At 44.4% G+C, this 18,686-nt stretch overlaps 1 protein-coding gene across 3 annotated transcripts; it reads right to left on the reverse strand.

The window, feature by feature from the left end:
* Window positions 1-5,644: 5,644 nt before the first annotated feature.
* frj (membrane bound O-acyltransferase domain containing farjavit) lies at window positions 5,645-18,090 on the reverse strand. 3 transcript variants are annotated; one of them, XM_065445538.1, is made up of 8 exons: window positions 17,986-18,090; window positions 15,662-15,915; window positions 14,456-14,582; window positions 13,056-13,203; window positions 11,517-11,668; window positions 9,946-10,154; window positions 8,934-9,119; window positions 5,645-6,081 (listed from the first exon to the last, which is right to left on the reverse strand). In XM_065445538.1, the coding sequence occupies exons 2-8, from the start codon at window positions 15,877-15,879 to the stop codon at window positions 5,733-5,735; spliced, it is 1,389 nt and encodes a 462-aa protein (XP_065301610.1). In that variant the 5' UTR covers window positions 15,880-15,915; window positions 17,986-18,090; the 3' UTR covers window positions 5,645-5,732. The 3 variants fall into 3 exon arrangements, with proteins under 3 accessions (XP_065301610.1, XP_065301609.1, XP_065301608.1); XM_065445537.2 differs by lacking the exon at window positions 17,986-18,090 and adding an exon at window positions 17,743-17,940; XM_065445536.2 differs by lacking the exon at window positions 17,986-18,090 and adding an exon at window positions 17,036-17,179.
* Window positions 18,091-18,686: the final 596 nt, after the last annotated feature.

The raw sequence follows: 18,686 nt of genomic DNA on the forward strand, positions 1-18,686 counted from the left end.
TGAGCGTTTGTGAAACCTTGATATCAATATTACCACAAAAATAAAAGTGACAACAAGCCCTACGCATTTCATTTTTTTTTTCACAATGGATATATTGGCCATAGAAACACCTGTCCGAAAAACTGTTAGCTTTCCATTGACTGCCTCTTGAGGGTGTATTGACATGTAACAAAAGTGAATAGAGTATTTTGTAAGCATAAGTGCAACCCCAAGGTTAGTACTAGCACATATAAATAGGTGTTACATCAAATGACACTTTATTTTCTTTCCAAGTTTCTCGTTATGCATGCAGACATGCGCACCTTGTGGGGAGATCAGAGCGTGTTGTAAGCATACGTGCAGTATGGAGATCAGTAATATTAGCACCCTAGAGAATCTCCCAACACAAATGTATGCGTAGGTGATGTGGAATATACTCATTTGGACATGAAAGAATCGTGCAGATGTGGTTGTTTAAAGGTACACTCAAGGGATAGACAAAATCGGTCCCGTGTTGGTGGACTCCCGTTTCAGAGAATACTCCGCATTTGTTTTTGCATGAAAGGTGGACGTCCTAAGCCCAAGGTACACGGAGTGAACTTTCAGGTCAAACTTTGTGCGTCAGAAAAAGGAGCAAGGGGCAGAACGTTTGCTGGCTGGCGCTACAAGGAATGAAAAAAAGAAAAGCTGAACACCGCCGTTCGTTCGATGCAGCACCCACTACCAGTGTGACGTATACTTGCTTTGAGATGCAACTACACGATATGCAACTGCCTGTTGAGAACTGTTCAAGCTACGTACTTAACATGGCCGCAAGTTTTTTTTTTCTTCTTTTTTTTTACACGTGCAAGAAAGCACGACGTCTGATACCACTTCGCTTAAAGCTCTAGCTGTTGTAGCGTGTCACCCAGCACCACATTTTTTTTTTTCTTCTTTATTCACGACGCCACATTCAAGTATAGTTGCACCAGCCTGGGATGAGGAAGCACTTTTTCAAGAACACCATAACAGGCACGACGTGCATATTTGGTATGTATTCAGGAATTTCTGTTCCCGTCGTCGTGCAAGTTGTCTGCCTGTGCAAGCGGACGAACCGGAAATCAAGGCATGTTGGCAGCAGCACTTCTTTGCACGAATTCACATAGTTCTTAGTTGGCTCAGATCGGCCTGGGCAGATATTAACTTTTCTGAAACTGGGCGCCTGGCGATTGCCGCTGGACAAAGTTCGTCACCTGGCCATCGATAGTTCACCCCGTGTAACTTGGGCTTTAAAAAAATATTGCGCCCGAATTTTGTGCTTCAAATATTGTGCCGAACTCGCTTGATTGATGCGACATCCCAGATTGCTGCGCATTTTTTTTCTTTGGGTGCTTTTCACTTTGAAATAATTAGCCCCGGTTTGGTAAGGCCACTATTTACGATGCCACAGAAAAATGGCTTGTAACCTATCTTTCGCTATTATGCCGCTTCCTCGGCATTCCAAGCCTAATTATTGATAGAGGCTGGCATTCCAGAGGTTGCGTCTACCACTATAGCTCAATTTACTCGTCTTCTTTAACTGTCCTCGGATAGCTTTGCCCGAGGCCAACTAATTGCTTAAAGCATGTGGTTGCTACACTACATGTCGATTGGCAACGCATTATCAAAATAAAGGCTCTGTAGCTCAAAGCACAGTGAGGGTAGGAGGATAATGAAAGCCCGGAGAATGACAGTGCTGCCATCTTCTCCTGTCAACAGAAGATGACGCTGTGAATGATTGCAGCTAATGCTACGCAGTTGCAGTTACCTAGAAAATATTACAGTAGTTATTTATGCATTTGGCAAGGACTAGGCTTTCACTACAACAGTGTGAAGTTCATGCCAGAACAAGTGTGATCTAAAGGGGCCCTGCAACACTTCTTGAGCACGATAAGCGAAACTGCCTAGTCCTTGGGAGAACCTGTGCCTGCCTTCCTAGAGTGCTACACCCTACCCCGCCCTTTATTTTCTTTTGGGGGGGGGGGGGAGGCAATGTAGTGGTTTTAATTGTTATATACTCAAATCATACTCTAGCATAAAAATACACTGAAGGATAAATGGAGTTGGATTCGTTTTGGCCACTCGCAGAACTCCAAAATGCTGTTTGCAGAAACCAGTTTGGGAAGCCCAGCATTGGACAAAACTTTCTTAAACACCTGATCCAACCATAACAGTACATACAACAAAAAAGTCTGCAATATCACTGGAAAAGCTGCCTACCACATCTTTCAGCTTTCCGAAATTCTAGTCGCTTTTCTGTGCACAAATGAGCATGATGGCCACGGATTGGATTTCTTTAGTCGCTGTGACTAAGCAGTCTCTCTGGCGACAACAAAAGTGAGAAAGTTTTAATACGGCGCTTGACGCCATCTAGTGGAAGGGAGCAGTACCACTTAGCCAAAAAGCATGGCCTCGGAGATTTACTGGTGCATGGGACTAGTCTTGAAGGCCATGTGTTGCACCAGAGCTTAGCACAATGATGGGCAGAGAGCACTGTGGACATTGCTCCGTCGTCACCGCTACAGAGCTTCAAGCACAGTAGGAACGACCAACCACAAAGAAAAACCCGGAAAGTGGAATGGGAGCACCATTTGATTGCCAATGACTCCACTCACATGAGGCACATTCAAAAACATTGTCGGAAAAGATGTGTGAGGTAATGATTTTTGAAACCAGATGAATTTGACACATTTCTAAATATGTGTTGCAGAACGCCCCCCTCCCCCCCCCCCCCCCCAAACACTAAATGCGCAAACACTACCGGACTTGTAATAAGGCAACATCAGGAGTGAGAGCATGTTTCTTATACCCATGGAGTTCCCGGTATAAGGAGCTATACACATAAATTTGTGCAAATAAGTACATACATGCTTGTGTGAGATGACGTCAAACACACAGTACTGAGATACAAAAACGGGCTCTTTAGAGACCCAATGTGTGTTATCAGCATTTATCCTTTTTACCCTTCACACTAAGATTCTTCAAAGGCTCCAGAAAGGAGTCTGATGAGGTGAATCTAAAATTCAAAGAAATTCAAGGCATTTGGTGCGTTGGCATGCAATTGGGGCTGGCGTTAGTTTCTGTGTGTATACTAGTAACACGTAGTGCTTTTGCATCTAGCAGTTAAAGCTGGGAGCTCCGGACGAGCAAAACTTTCATTCATTAGAATCAACGATACATTGGGGAATGCAGTATCCCTTCCATGTAGGCAGTACTAACTCCTATTGAAATAAAGCATGACCAATAAAATCTTACGATAACTAATTACTCATTCAGTGCAGCAAATCTATACAGCAATAAAAGAGCTTGAAAATTATTTCGATATTAGCTATATCGCAAAACCAAGTCACAAATAGTTACCGATATATTTGGTATTGTCACAAGTGAGCTGCTGTGGAAATGGTCTACTATGACGGCGGTCGGCTAAAAGCGAACAAGAAACTACACTCGGCCGGATCGGATGAGGCTATTTCTGGCTAGTATATGGGAGGTAGTGCACTTGCTTGCACTAGTACTGGTACTTGCACTGGTACTGGTACTTACACTGGTATCAAACTTGAAAACCAAGTCACAGGAAATGGGGTGTTGCTCAGAATCGGCACGCCATCTATTGGCATACTCGGCAGTTTGTGCAAGGACAGAGCAATCTAGCACAACATTTGCTTCGTCGTAAGCACCAGGTGTGTTTGTACACTTGAGCCTCAATGGAACGAAGTACCATTCGGGGCAAAATTTGTTTCTATGCACCCAACAATCATTGTGGAAGAACAGACAAAGATTGGCGCCAACACACCCACATTTGGGGCCCTTCTACGAAATTGTGCAAAGCCAGGCCAGGCCAAGCTTCTGTCTGATATGAGCTCCATCTCCTTTTTGACTCATGTCAATTCGAGCCACGTGCAAACAGAAATTTGCTGTAACCAACACCGCGACGAATCCGGAATACTCAATTTCATGGTAGCAGTAGAATGCTCATTAAATTAAAGCATGGCCAACTTTATTTTAGATTTACTTAGTCTCTTCGAATAATTTGTTATATATTCTTGTTCTTTATATCAATGTTTCACTGTTTTTGAATACATTTATTTCACTGTATTTGAATACATATTCATCTATATTACATTGGGAGCACACATATATACAAATGTTCACTATGCTGAATGAACCTGTGCCATTGTATTTTCTTGTAGTATGCTTTACAAGCTGGCTTGTAAAAGAACCAGACAGGTTGCTAACACACTAATTGTTCAGTTAATTCCTCAATCACCTTGCGCCATTCGCTGAGGCACACCCAATTCATTCTAACCTGTTTTCCAGCTTCCTTTGGCAAACACGTGAACCAAATTATGTACTGCCTGTCACACCGTACCAAACTTCAAATGCATTACGATTAAAGCTGAAGTGAACGATGTGATCAGTGTTTCTATGATTGTGACATAAGGACTTAATTTGGCGATGCACCAAGCGTACGGAAAAGTGCTGTGCTCAAATTCAAGCCATATTAAATGAAATGATAGCATGATAGATTTCCTCCTTAAAGTGAGTCGCATATACTGACATTATAACACACTATCATAATCATTTCCTATTTAATTTAATCGTAGAATATTGATGACTGCACATTATTGAGTCTTGATGGTGGCGGTGCCTTGAATATTTAGTGCAAAGCCCAGCTTGGACAACCTGCAGCGCATGCAAGTGAAGTGTTGAAATTGAGTTTTATGCAACAGCTAGAGGAGCCCGCTGTTTCGGGGAGTTAGGTCTGCACAATGTGCTTAAAACAATACTTCAAAGCAGAGCAAGCATGTAGCCAAGCAAAGATGATCGGTGACATCCTGTGGTGTGGAGCTCAGGCATGCTTTGTCACCATGGCAACTGCCACGATGGGCCAAAGAGAGGTTTGTTGCCTTTTATTACTGCACTACACTAATAAAACTGATAAAATTGATGCACAGGGGCACGACTCACTTGGAGCATTAGCGATGTGACTTGGTCATGCCTTGCTGAAGAACAATGTTCCTCGTACGGGACCAAAGACATTGTGATGGGGATGAACCAGTGTACCATGTTTACTGGACTGGCATTCGCAGACTACGCCTCGAGATGTTGAAAATTTGTGTGGCATTATTTAGTTCTTTGAGATCATAGACTCATTATAAGAAAAATGTGGCCGGGCTGTGCCGGGAGCCTTTTACCGTGCTAAATCACGTAGCAAAACCAGCTGGGAATGTTTAATAATGTGCAGTCTAATAAAAGACCAAGGGTCTTACTGATTAATAAATATTTTGCTTACTGAGTGTATTCTATTTGTAGGCAATCTACGAAGAAGATCATATTTTCGGCCTTAGTTCGTCCTTGCGAACTGCATTGCTGTTGTAAACTAAGAAACGGCATATTTTGTCTTTGTGACATTAACACCAGATGTGGACTATAGTACGTAAAATGTGGTGCTACGCCACCAACGTGCAATGAAACCTATTGGAGGCCTGTTCTTCTCTCCCCCATGCTTCCTGCTTACGAGCGAAGTACGCCTGCATGCCAAACCAGAGAATATTTTGTTTTTAACATGACTACGTCACAGCAATTTGTGACCACGATGTGTGACAAGGAAGACTATCAAAAGCTCGGGAAACGTTTGACCATGAGATGGGATTAAATAACTATTATAAATTACTCATTGGCTATAACTCTCCGTTAGTCTGTGCACTGCACCATCCTCTTTGAGCCAGCGCTTCCTACTGCTTGAGCTTGGCACTCGGCATCCGGTGGAGCGGTGCCACGAACCGCCACAGCAGGAGCACGGCGACGTAAGCGTGGCCCACGAAGTAGACGGAGTGGTAGTACTGCCAGGTGCGCTGGATGTCGAGCAGGAGGAAAGCGGCCAGCATGTACGTGAAGGACTGCATCTTGCAGAACCAGAGGACGAGACGCCCCATGAGGCGTGCCACCAGGGAGCGCCGGCGCTCCACCAGCACTTCTACCTGCTCCTCGCCCACTATGTAAGCAGTTGAGGTGACCAGGCACAGGAAGTAGCCCGGCTCGAGTCCGTGCCAGATGGCGCTGAGGGTCATCGTCAGCATTGTCCTGCACAGTCAATGGCCGTTGGGAGTTTTCATTGTGTTTCCAATGAGAGGCTCCGTTTGGGTGTCACTGTTATGCTCGCTGGCCTGTTGTGTGTCTATGTGAGCACACAACAACTTGTCAAACTCGTCAAAAACTCTACAGACAGTAGCATCACATGCATTAGATGACCACATGAGGCTGTCGAGAGATGATGCACCTTGATGAAAATCTTCCATTTTGTAGCTCAATAGAAAGCCTGTCATTTGAATTGCCTAAATGTGTAGTGGTTTCTGTGGAAAGCGAGTAGAAATATTTAAAACATAATTTTTCTACTAGTGTAAGTCCATTAAAGCTGTGTACGGACACTGACAACACTGATTAGTGGACGCGATGACAGTCTCATAGGCCATGCATCAATGCACCATTCCATTCCATTCACTGTGACTTCATTTGTTTGCACAAGGCGGCGCCACTTTTCAACATGTGCTAGCTAGAAACGAAGGAAATTACTTTTTCATGCAAAGAAACGTTGGCAGAAGAGCATAAAATACAATTTCAGGCATGAAATCACGATTACCCCTTAATTCGAATTGACGGATAATTCGAATCGCTTCGTTAGTCCCGGCAAAGTCTCTGAATGGAGAAGAACTCCAGCAAATTCACACTACAAAACGGCACAACGGTTATTTCGAACGAAATTTCTTGCTCTTATGGACTACCTGTCAGACAAACCAAAGCCACAGGCAAAAGTTTGATATGTTGCTAGCTGCCCTAATGTCGTGTGCTGTAAAAATGACGAGAAAAGAGAATGGGGAGCCGAGACCAAATGGAGCAAATGGAGCACCACATGCACTCCGTCGCCATCCAGCTTAAAAGAAGCATGAAAGAGCCGCATAGCACGCTTGATCACGTTACCACCTCCCTCAACACCCCCACTGACCCCTCAAGGTGCACACTTCACGACGTTACTACATGCTCACCTATGCCCCCTGTTCCTCTTAGCGCACTCTCGGTCACGGCATCTCCAACAGTGAGCACGAGAGAGGACAGCGCACATCAAGTCACCAGCCTTCTTGACTCGCCCTAGCATGTTCTCCCTCGAACCCACAGCAAACGGCGCTCTAGGTGCGATCTTCTCGCACTTGGGCTTTATAACGGCACCTAGGCTTCTTCTGGCACATGTGGTAGCGCGATGACGGAGGAAATGTAAGACTTTTTCAATGCGGGTTCTGTGATGGTTTTGGTTATGTGTGCTATACCACATAGCTGATCGGGTGCTACATTTAAAGGGGGCTGTCCTTAGTTCGAACACCGTTTTATTCATATAAATTTCCGGTCCCCCCTTGGAGTTCCAATTGACAAGATTCTGCTGTAGGTATCGTACACAAGCAAAATAACTCTCCCCTACACGGCATTTTTTGGTTGCGTGATGGTGCAAGAATCAGTGGCACTGTTTCACTGTCGAGTGGCACTGTACATCCATTCTTGCACAACACTCAGAGCCAAATTAAAAATATATTTCCCTGATTATTGAATACAAGCACGCTTGTTTACGTCACACGACGCACAATCTTCTCGTTCCTACCACAATTCAAAGACACATAATTCCGAGCAGTAGAGAGTTCCTTTCTCTTCTCCTCGGCTGCTGCCATGGTTTGGCCACCTACTGGACCTGAGCTCCTAAATCTGAACGGGATGTGTAATAAGTAAGAGAGAGAGAGCCAGACTCTAATGTCATGCGTACACAGATCTGGGTCTTTCTGTTAAATTTGTAGATTACTGATTTTTGTGTTTACTGCTACTCTGTCCTTACTGAAATTGTGCGGGAAGATTGAATCTTGTGATCAGGATCGTTCAGTGTAGCACTTGGCACAGATTTAAAAAAAAGAAGTCTAAGTTGTCTTTCTTTATGGGGAAGCTAGCGGTTGCGAAGGCGGCACTAGTCGCGTAATCTTGTGTCGCCACCTGTCAGCAGCTGCAGAAAGCAGCCATTTTGGGGAGGTTGCAGCATGTTACCTGCTCCTCTGGAACGGGCATAAACACTTCCAGAACGGCTGCTTTCCACAGCTGCCACCAGGTGGGGACACCTGTTGGTGTCATCTTCAGTACTTCCGCCTTCGCCGCAGCTAGCTTCCCAGTTGATGAGCTTCGCATTTTGTTTAATTGTAAAAGCCAGACAAGCAACGGTGCCAAGTGTCACTTTAAACGACTCTGACCACAAGATGCAATCTTTCTGCACAATTTCAGAAAGGACGGCGCAGTGGTAAGCACAAAATCATGTCGTCCCGAGTGACCGGGCACAGACTTGCTTTTGTGTCATGTTGACTACTGAGGCTTGCCTGGCATGGTGCAGTAGCATAATTGATAAATATGGAGCAGTGAAAAACAGTTGCATACAGTTGAATGCACAAGTAGTATAGTGGTCAGCTGGTGACGCATGCTCAAAGCAAGTTGTCTTAAACTAGCTGCCTATGTATATTTTCCCAATGTACCTATGGATGCACTGCTTTTGAGCTACAAACCTGTGTGCTGTTGGTGGTGCTTGCCCGCATAGAACAACGAGTTCAGTGAGGATGAAGAAGCTGTGGGCGTTGTGGGTAACACAGAATAGTATTCTGGTTCAAGCTGAATGGAAAGTTTTTGGATAGGGTATGAGCAGCGTGGAAGAATATTAAACTGAAGAGTGAATGCCAGATAAAACGAACTCTAGTTTAACATGGCACTGAAGCAGACGGAACTGGCAGTGTTCTGGCCATTCAGTAAGAGTCAAAAAGAGCTCAGAAAGGCCTTTACCCCAGAACTTGTGACAATGATGATGACCGAAAATACTGTTGACAACTTGAGTGAAGAAGCGGTGCATGCGGGACACTCACCTGAGTGGTTTGGGCAGCAGCAGCCGCTTGTAGAAGTAGACGGCCAGCCAGTACTGGACGGTGCGGTTCCAGCTGCGGATGCCCATGCGCATGGTGGTGCTCAGTTCGGCCTGTGCCTCGTCAATGTTGTGTACGGTCTCGAAGTCGAACTCCTGCTTCGCCCAGTCGCCACTTCTGCCCTGCCACCTGGAGGGGTGAAGCGAAACTTTTGTTTTTATTCCTTTAAAACTTTGTTGACTGGAAAAGCTTAAACAAAGACACTTCCTCAAAAACGGCTTAGAAGGACGTTGCAAAGCTAAAAAAGAGTGTTTTGCCATTGCACAGCAAACTCTGATTGGCACAATGTTGCTGTGCTTATATATACAATGTCAACAAAGTTCTCGCTTAGTGCATGCTGACGTTCGAACGTTGGGTCACTCGGTGAGGTTTGTTTTGTCTTCTAATATTGTACTAGTAATCAAAGACAGTGGTACTTGTACTTTTCAACCGGGATGATTACAAGAAAAGCTCACTGACAAGCGTTTAAAGGCATAAAAACATAGTACGCAAGAATTACACTATATCAAACCAATCATAAGTCTATGCCCGGAATTCTAACGATTTTCATCACAACTGTATAAGCCAATAAGTTTCATAAACCAGGAACATAACTTGGGAGCACTAGTAATTAGCATATTACCTGGAAAATCGTAATAAACTAACAGTACAATCTGTATAGGAAATTTCTAGTTGTTTCCAGCACAAGCTTATAAACTGAGAAATTACATTAATCAAGAACATATTAAGAAAGTCCCACTTGATAGCTTGCAAATGTGCAGCATACCAAACTTTATCATCTTTGTGTACAAATAATTGTGCGCTTCTATCAATAGTTATCTAGGTAGCCATGAAATTTTTCACAAAGTTCTCGTGATGTACATGTGATCGCAGCAAATAAATTGTGTGACGTTGTTATCGATCAGATAATCATGCACCGTTTTGCAAGGTTCTACTGCTGAAGAGGGATACAGACACACTGAGCAGGGCGTCGATGTCGGTGGGGCCGACCCCAGGTGCTGCCTTTGATTCGGTCGGGTAGATGCCAAGACCAGCCATGATGCAGACACACTCGCCAAGCACGAAACCGATGTAAATCCGTAGCCGGAAGATGATGAACATGGGCGTCAGGTACAGCAACTTGTATAGCAGTCCGTGTTGGTAGAAGTCCTCGGAGCCAAAGTACTGAAGAAACGAAAAAAGGTGCTCGTTATACGATGCTAGCTTGCATTTTATGTTTGATAAGAATAAGGCTGATGCAACATTTTCATTTTCTATCATCTGCTACTACTAGCATTTCATCTGGGAATAGTTACATAGTTGTAGTAGCAGACAATTTATGTAACGCGTTTAGGTTGGAACTTGTTAGCGATAGTCGCTCATCGAGTCTATAACCGGTCTATGAAATGTAGTGTTTGAATCTTCTATGCTTATGTCAGGTCACCAACGCACACTAGTATTGCTATATGTCCAACTAAAATGTCATGGTGGGCCTGTGGCTAACTTGTAGATGCTGTACAATGCATACGTGCAGACGACAGACAGATGACACAGAGATGATGAAAATAAACAAATGGTATGACTCTGCAATCGAGGACCACTCAAGTTATAGAACACAACGCTGGAGATATGACAAAGCCATAGACATGACCACTGATAAAAAGAACAAAAAGAAAAAGATCAAATTGCCAACTAACAGCATGACCAAACTGTCCAAGTTTAGTACTGCTGGTTGCTGTGCCAGTGTGCAATGGTAGGCTATGGTACTCTGCTATTTTGTGTGTGGTATCAACAACTTGACAAAAATGTCGTATCAACAACGTGACAAAATGAAACAATAGGAATTCTATAGACCTTCGACTCAGTGAGAATTAATAGCACTCAAAAAATATTATATTGTGGGGTTCATGGCCAAAACCACAGTCTGATTATGGGGCATGCTGTAGTAGGGGACTCTGGATGATTTTGACCACGTGGGGTTCTTTAACGTTTGTCCAATGCGCAGTACACAAGTGCTTTTTCATTCTGCCCCCATCGGAATGCGGCCGCCACAGCCGGGATCGAATTAACCCCTGACCTTCTCCTTAGCAGCGCAATGCCATAACCGCTGACTTACTATGAAGGGTTGCAAAGTCTTTGTGGCAGAATCCATGACGGTATAATTTGTGCAGTTATCCTGTTGGTGTGTCTTGGTGTATTGGTTCCTTAGATAGGATTCTTAACGGTTGATTTGCCCTTCCGTGCAATTTTTTTTCCATTTTTCACTTCAGGTGCAGCATATGTATTGTCCTCACTTGTGACGTTACTCGACAAGAGTGGCAATACGGGCTTAGTGGCTTGTCACGTCGAATCGAAATAAAGTATACAGAGCAGCACGAGGACGTGGGCACATTAAGGAACAACATACACAGAGCGTTTTAAGCCATTCGTTCCTTTTTCATTGTGTCAGTATCACTGTGTTGCTCTGTACACTTTATCCCGATCGAGGGTGTATGTTTTCTCTGTCAAACTTGAGCGAGCATTCCCATGAGAGAGGCTGCGACTTACATCAGGTGGGAAGAACTGCACGAAGAGCAGCCAAAGCAGCGCATATATTGGCACCACCTTGACACGGTTCAGGCACATGCCCTTGCGGTTGACCGAATCCAAGTAGGGGGCGTTCAGGAAGTCACGGTATGTCCGATACCGGTAGTACGGGCCTGCGTCCGCACATTGTCCCATTGCATGAACAAGCTTCAGTATCACTTACGAGCTTGAAGGATGAAACAACATAAAAAAAATAATAAAATCGACCTTTACTGGCTAGGCTACAACTGACATTCTATCGATTGGTCTAAGCGCAAAGCACTTGTTGGCCAATCAGGCGATCATTAAGATGTCTAGCAGTAATCAATAAATTAAAAAAAATATATTGCACACATCAAAAGTGGAAACAGCTTTTTCAAGAACTCAAGTACTACAGTAGGTGGAGAACACTCAGATGCACCAATCATGATCAAGTCAAATGAAATACATATAATCGCAACGTTGAACGATATTTCCAATGCACTCATAGTAATGAAATACCATAGCCTGTCATTTCAAGGTGCTACAAAACATGGAGAGCATTTAGACACTATGTGATTTGCTGGCCACCGCAGATGTACAGCCGCGGACAGAATAAAATAGACCACGGGATCTCCGAAAACGTTCAATTCCCGAGCAGCCTGTAGCAGTAACCAGTAAAACTGCCCACCCCAACGTTGTTAGCATATTCTAGCCGAGGTGCAAAATGCAAATACCAGATTGCGTTGTGAGGTTGCGGAGATATTCAGCTTTTTCTTAGATTTCATGGTCCATAATATTCTGTCCGCGACTGTACATATCTTCAAAGTCGGTCATGCATCCATCTCTTAAATTTGAGCTAAATGTTAATGAAAGAGTGATTGCTTATTAAATAATAACCAATCCTTCAGAGTGATGTGGACGGAAGTGGCGTCCTGGAGCAGATTTGTGGGGGACAAATTATGCTGCGCTGATGATATGCTGCATGTTCAAGTTCATTGCCTTGCTCTCAAGTCCTGACCACCTATCGCTACTCTGTAAAGTTGCACATTGGCCCGTACAGGGCACTCGGCCAGTGCTCTGGCCTTGCCTGCTGCCCCACATCCTCTACATTCAAGGGGCTACACCGCACACCTCACCAATGGCATCTTCACGATCACCTGTTGCCATATGTATGGCATGGTGGTGTGGCTAAAGCCTCACAACAAATGAAGGTCATTTTTAAAGCTTTTTAAGTGCACTGATAGACAGTACACAAAAGAAATGGAAGTAAAAGAGAGTACTACATGTAAAAAACAACAGGACAAAGTACCTTGTCCTGCTGTTTCTTTCATGTACTGTCTATCGTTGTGGTTCATATTTCATTTGCTTCTATCTTCGCCAGTATTAGACCCTTCCTTTAAAAAATTAATTATTGTGGTAGAAGCTTTTTGGACAGCGCTTTACGGTGTCAGATGAGGCCCGGTGAGGGGTACATGCTTTAAAAAAAATAAACGAGCTTATCTAAGAGAAGATAACGAGCCTGTGAGAAGATGCACTTACCGACGAGCACGCCTATGTAGCAGAAGGCATAGTCAATGACGTCCCAAAAGCCAGGCTTCATGTCGCCCTCTTCGTATGTCTGCTTCTCAGTCTTCTTTTCCTCATGCTGCTCGTGGAGGATCTGCTGTTCCATGGCCAGTCCTGCCATCTGTGTGCATTGGAATACACTACACTGAAACTGTTCATACTCACTCGTTTACACTGTCCCTTCCTCAAACCTCAATCTTGCACTCACTTGCCAGCCAAGCTTTGCTTGAGTGCTTGAAAATACTGGGTGATTTACGTAAGGTTAGGTAAAATTAGAGTTAAATCGTGCATAAAAACTGGCTGATTAACAAGAAGAAGCTATTAGTACAGGCACACTGATGCTGGGCTGGTTTGCTTGCTCCCCGAACTATGGCACCTCTCATGGCTACATTGTTGCTTTGAATCCCACCCGCCTTTCAAGTTTAATTTGCACTCGCTTCCATGTACTATATTTTATTCAGGGGCAGCTCTACAGGGGAAGGCTGACTGCCCCCAAAATTTCGTCCTGCGGCCACATTGCCTCCCTCTTGCCATCAGGATGAAGTGTCTTCCCGCACCCCCCCCCCCCCCCCAAAAAAATGAAGAATCTTGCTCTGCTCTCCAACCCCCTTCTCTCTCCCAACAAAAGAAGACTGCCACCAACCCTGTATTTCACCTAGTACACACTTCGACAGGAGTTGCCACGTTGGGTAGATGCAGATCACTGCTGTACAAATTTAGTCAAGCTTACTTGAATCATGATACAACACTTCTGGGGGGAAAAAAAAGAAAGAAAGGACAACACAGTACAGTAAAAGGGTTCAACATTTCGGCTTGTAGAAACATTGGCTCCAGGCTGAGGCTTCTATCTGTTCGCCCACTGTTGATATCTTGCTTTTCGTGTTTCACAGCACTAATCAGCAAATTTACGCTTTGACTTTGACTAAAAGGACGCTGTGTCTTCAACGTCCTTTTAGGACAAAGCTTGTAAAAGCTAAATTTTGTGATATGCCACGAACCTAAGTGTTTCCCATTTAACAAACCTTTTTTTTTTCTTCGAAACATAACTAGTGCACATTTTACTTGTGCAAATAACCTATACATTAGGCCTTTTTCTGAAGGAACAGAAATGCAAATAATGAGTCTAACCTTAGTGATATATTATGTTGCTGTAAAAATTCCTCAGGTCTGCACCCTCAGAGCTTTGTTTATAGTTCCCAATTCATTTTTTGTGTGCTTATGTCAAAGTAAACTCTCCACCATACAAACAAAGTGAAAAGCTCCCTTTACGCTCGCCTTGCTAAGAAGTCTATTGTGTAATCAATCCTTGGTACATTTCACATTCAATGTCTTTTTTTCACTTTCACACGTTTCCCGGTAATTTATTCACTTACTCGTAGTGTGAGCATCATCTGGACAAGGTTGGTGATGCCTGGCGGTGGGTTAGTGCTCCACAACTTCAGATACTTGAAGAATGCAAGGTACCCGAAGCAGAACACAAAGCTTGCCTTTGCCCGATATCTGCAGAAAGGAAGAAGGGGGGAAGGGCAAATCTGAGTTATCCATTGCAAGAGGTATCTTGAATGCCTGAGGAAGGCATTCATGCATTCTGCATTCACATGTGTCATTTTGCTGCAGAGAATGGTGCCATGGGATCAGCCCCTGGCTATAGCTGTTGAACAGCAAGGTAGGTGGAATGCAAAAACACACATGTGTATGCTTAAAAAGACCCAGGCACGTATAGTCACAAATCAATCTGGAGCAATCTTTAGCACAGATTCGCTGATAGGCCCTATACGTTGCTTTGAGGCAACATGCTGCCTACACCCTGTCAGCCAATCAGATTAGCATGTCTCCCATCATCGCCACCAGGCGATAACATGCAGAAAGAGGCAGATTCAGAAGAAGAATTAGAAGACCAGTGGGAGGCTCTGCTGGTGACGCAAGACCCTGACAGCCAGCTGCGGTTGGTGAACAGGGCTCGGGCGGCGGCAGCGAGCCATGGCTACCTGGACTGAGGAGGCCACCCACCTTTGGGCTCAAGAAACCTGGTCTCACAATAAAGTTTATTTCTCTCTCTCTCCCAATTAAGTCAGCTGTGCAGTCTGAATGAAATTGACTGTGAGTATATGCTTCGCTTGTGTACTTTTGTTGATTGTAGTCAATCACGCATTTAAATTTCTCATGCAAGTATTGCCCGCCTGTTCAAGCTACCCATGCTCAAGGAACGAAATTGTGCTACTTGCCAGAGAGTACAAAAAATATACATTTGGTACATTTAATTATCTTGCCAAATTCTACCTACCTCGAAGCCTGTTACAGATGTGCTCGCTGCAAGTATACAGACACCTACGCTGCTCTCTAGAACACTCGAGCACAGTGCAGGTAACAGAGCAGCTGTAAGGTTGATGGTACCGACGAATATACTATGTGGCTCCCATTTATTTGTGGTTGTGGCTTCTCACATGCGTTGTCTTTCAAACTGAGCCAGCAACACGAAAAAATTGGTTTTCTTTTTTACTTTGCTGCATACCAGCCTACGTGTTCTACGAGAAAAATGTGGATGCCTCTACACTGGAAGTACAAACAATGTTGCCTACTTGAGGGAGCAGGTGGTGACGATGAAGGCGTTGACAACGCTGACGATGCAGGGGTGCACCGCATGGCGGCCGGACACTATCAGAACCAGAAAGGCTCCCAGGGCGGTGCAGTAGACCCGGCGGTGTCGCACCTCCTTGATGCGGTGCACAAAGTTGCCTGCTACGACTGAGATGAGAAGCAGGCTGACGTACGCGACGTCTGTAATGGCGACTGTCATGGTGGCCGCTGGTGAACCAGGACGCCTCAGAATTTGCTATAACAAGACAGAATTAACGCATTAGAACAGTGAGCATTCGCAAAAGCTATATCAAGGACTATGGGTCATTGCCATTGTTGAACAGGATATGCTGTAGTTGCACTGCAACAGTACAAAGCACTCGTAGAGGAAAAGGACAATGACTTAAGGTTTTGTCCTTCTCTCACGAGCAGGCTTCATGCAGCCACAGCCTCTGAAATGTGACAGATTCAAGTGTCCTACAACACACAAAAGAAATGGCAGGACAAGCCATTAGCACATGTAAGAAACAACAGGACAAAGTACCTTGACCTGTTGTTTCTTTCGTGTGCTGTCTGTTGTTGTCCTTCGTATTTAATTTGTTTCTATCTCCACCAGTAGCTAGTGATAGAACGAGTAACGACCTAGACATTTATAACATGACTTACAATTATGTATCTTAGGTGAGTACCTTCAGTTACTGCGTGTAGACATCTGAGACAACGCTTGATCAAGCATAGCATAAACGTCTGCAGTACGGCTTGTGTTTGATCTCTTCTAGACATGCGTTCTATACACAACAGAACTTCTATGGACACCTTTGGAGAACGGTGTATTGTGACATTGTCCAGTGGCCGAGGCAACAACTGAAACACTGCCATTGTTTTTACTAAAATATTTAGTTCAGTTTCCGGCATATGTTGCATTAACCTGAATTGAAACTGCAATCGCGTACTTCCTTTTGTCCTTCGTCCGGGTTGCGCTGCCCACCCATAGGAACATGTTGCATTAGCACAGCTTTGGAAAGTGCCACTCGTATTTTTCAATACTAAAAACACCTTTAAATGAAGTATCCATCAAACGAGCAGCTGATTTTATGGTACATAAACATGTCACCATTATATAAGAGCATTAATCTTATGCTTTGTTTGCCAGTTATTAGTCTTTTTCGATGTACTGTTCAGAATGGTGCTCAGTATAATTCATTATTAGATTCCGTTCTCCGGAACTCTTTTGTAAGAACTCCATTTGTACTGCTCACTCTTGTGAGAAAACTACTTTTGGAGAAGGCATATCTGTCAAAAAGACTTAACTTTTTGTTTGCGCTCAATGCACCAGTATAAATTGCATCGAGTGTAAAAAAAGAAAAATCACTCACCAGAAATATTGAGGATGGCATTCAGTGGCACTTTGCAATAAGCATGCAGTTATCAAAAGCTATTTCTGAAAGCTCGACGTACGCTATATAATAACTCCTGCAATACCTAGCTTGTTTACGCTCCTATGCTTACAAACATAACCGCATAAGCGAACAATAGAGGCTTCAAATGTACGCTTAAAAATAAGTGACATCCAGTTCAGGCGCGTACGTCGCACTGCCAGACTACATATAAAATTTAACAACACGCATCAGATCGGTGCGATGTGCAAAAGCTGCAACGACGGTTTGGCGTATGGTGCGCAGGTGTATAAAGTGCGACCAATCTCGTGCTGGACATTTGCATACAATAATTGCACGTTCCCTACGGCGAAACATTTCCTCTTCACGTTTTTTCACCACACTTCGATACGGTTCGCGTCGCGTGGAACTCGGAACACATGTCGATCGTAGTCTTTGTAAACGCCTTCGCATTTTCATCCAATCTACATAGAGAGAGGCACACTACGGGGAAAACCAATTCCAGTAGAATGATTGGAGCAGTCTGTGGATCAGGGCGGCCAAGGCCACAGTTTAACCCGGAACAATCTTGCCGTTCAAACGGGTACGCTTCGCAAACGGAAATCCGCGTTTCCTGTTAAGCTTCCGTGCTTGCGGAGAAGCAATCATTCAAGGTGCACTTTAGGACGGCGCGCTTTCCGACTCACTTGTTTCGATTTCAATCAGGCGACGTTGCCGCTGCGTTAAAGCTCGCACAGATATCGTAGAACAAATTTGAGTCGGCGCAACCTGACCGAAGCAGCAGCTGGATTCCTCGAGCTTGGAAGCGACGCCTCGAGCGAATGCGTCGTCTTTCTTTGATCGTGCAGCTGTTGGGTCGCGGCCGTGTCACTTTGGTGTACGCACGATCTGCGTCGCCGCGCAGTAGAGGAAGCGGAGGTATGACTCACCTCCGTTGCGATGTTAAGCAGTTCCCATTTCACACAATCGCTGTCGTTTTTAGAAACGAATTTCTCTTGTTCCTCGCTAGCTTTCAGTTAAGAGGATGGATGGATGGATGGATGGATGTTATGAGCGTCCCCTTTGGAACGGGGCGGTGGCTTGCGCCACCAAGCTCTTGCTACTATGCTGCCTAATATCCTACCTAGGTTAACCCATGAGAAAAAAAAAACACACTATGAACTACCACGTCCAAATTTTCTGATACCCTATTGCGAACTGTGCTTTTGTACGTCTCCGTCCTTTGTCGTTTCCCTACTTTTCTTCCACCAATCCTCCAATCGCCTCTTACTGATGTCTATTGCGGACCTGTTTGCTTTTCCACTGCTCCCGCTGAACCCAAGGGCTTCAAGGAGGCCAGTGGTGCCTAAATCGACCGCTGGATAGATGTCTTCACATTCTAATAAAATATGCTCCGTCGTTTCCCTAGCTTTACCGCAGCAAGCACATGCTTCTTCTTCCTTCTTATATCTCGCTTTATACGTGCGTGTTCTAAGGCATCCCGATCTCGCTTCGAAAAGTAATGAGCTTCCCTTTGAGTTATCATAAATGGTTTCTTTCCTAATTTCGTTTTTTCCCCTTAAGTAGTTACTCATGGCAGGTTTCTTTTCCATTGCCGCCACCCATGAGATTAATTCAGCCTCTCTGACTT

The sequence above is a fragment of the Dermacentor albipictus genome, chromosome 8, assembly GCF_038994185.2.
Source record: "Dermacentor albipictus isolate Rhodes 1998 colony chromosome 8, USDA_Dalb.pri_finalv2, whole genome shotgun sequence".
In the NCBI taxonomy this organism is placed as follows: Eukaryota; Metazoa; Arthropoda; class Arachnida; order Ixodida; family Ixodidae; genus Dermacentor; species Dermacentor albipictus.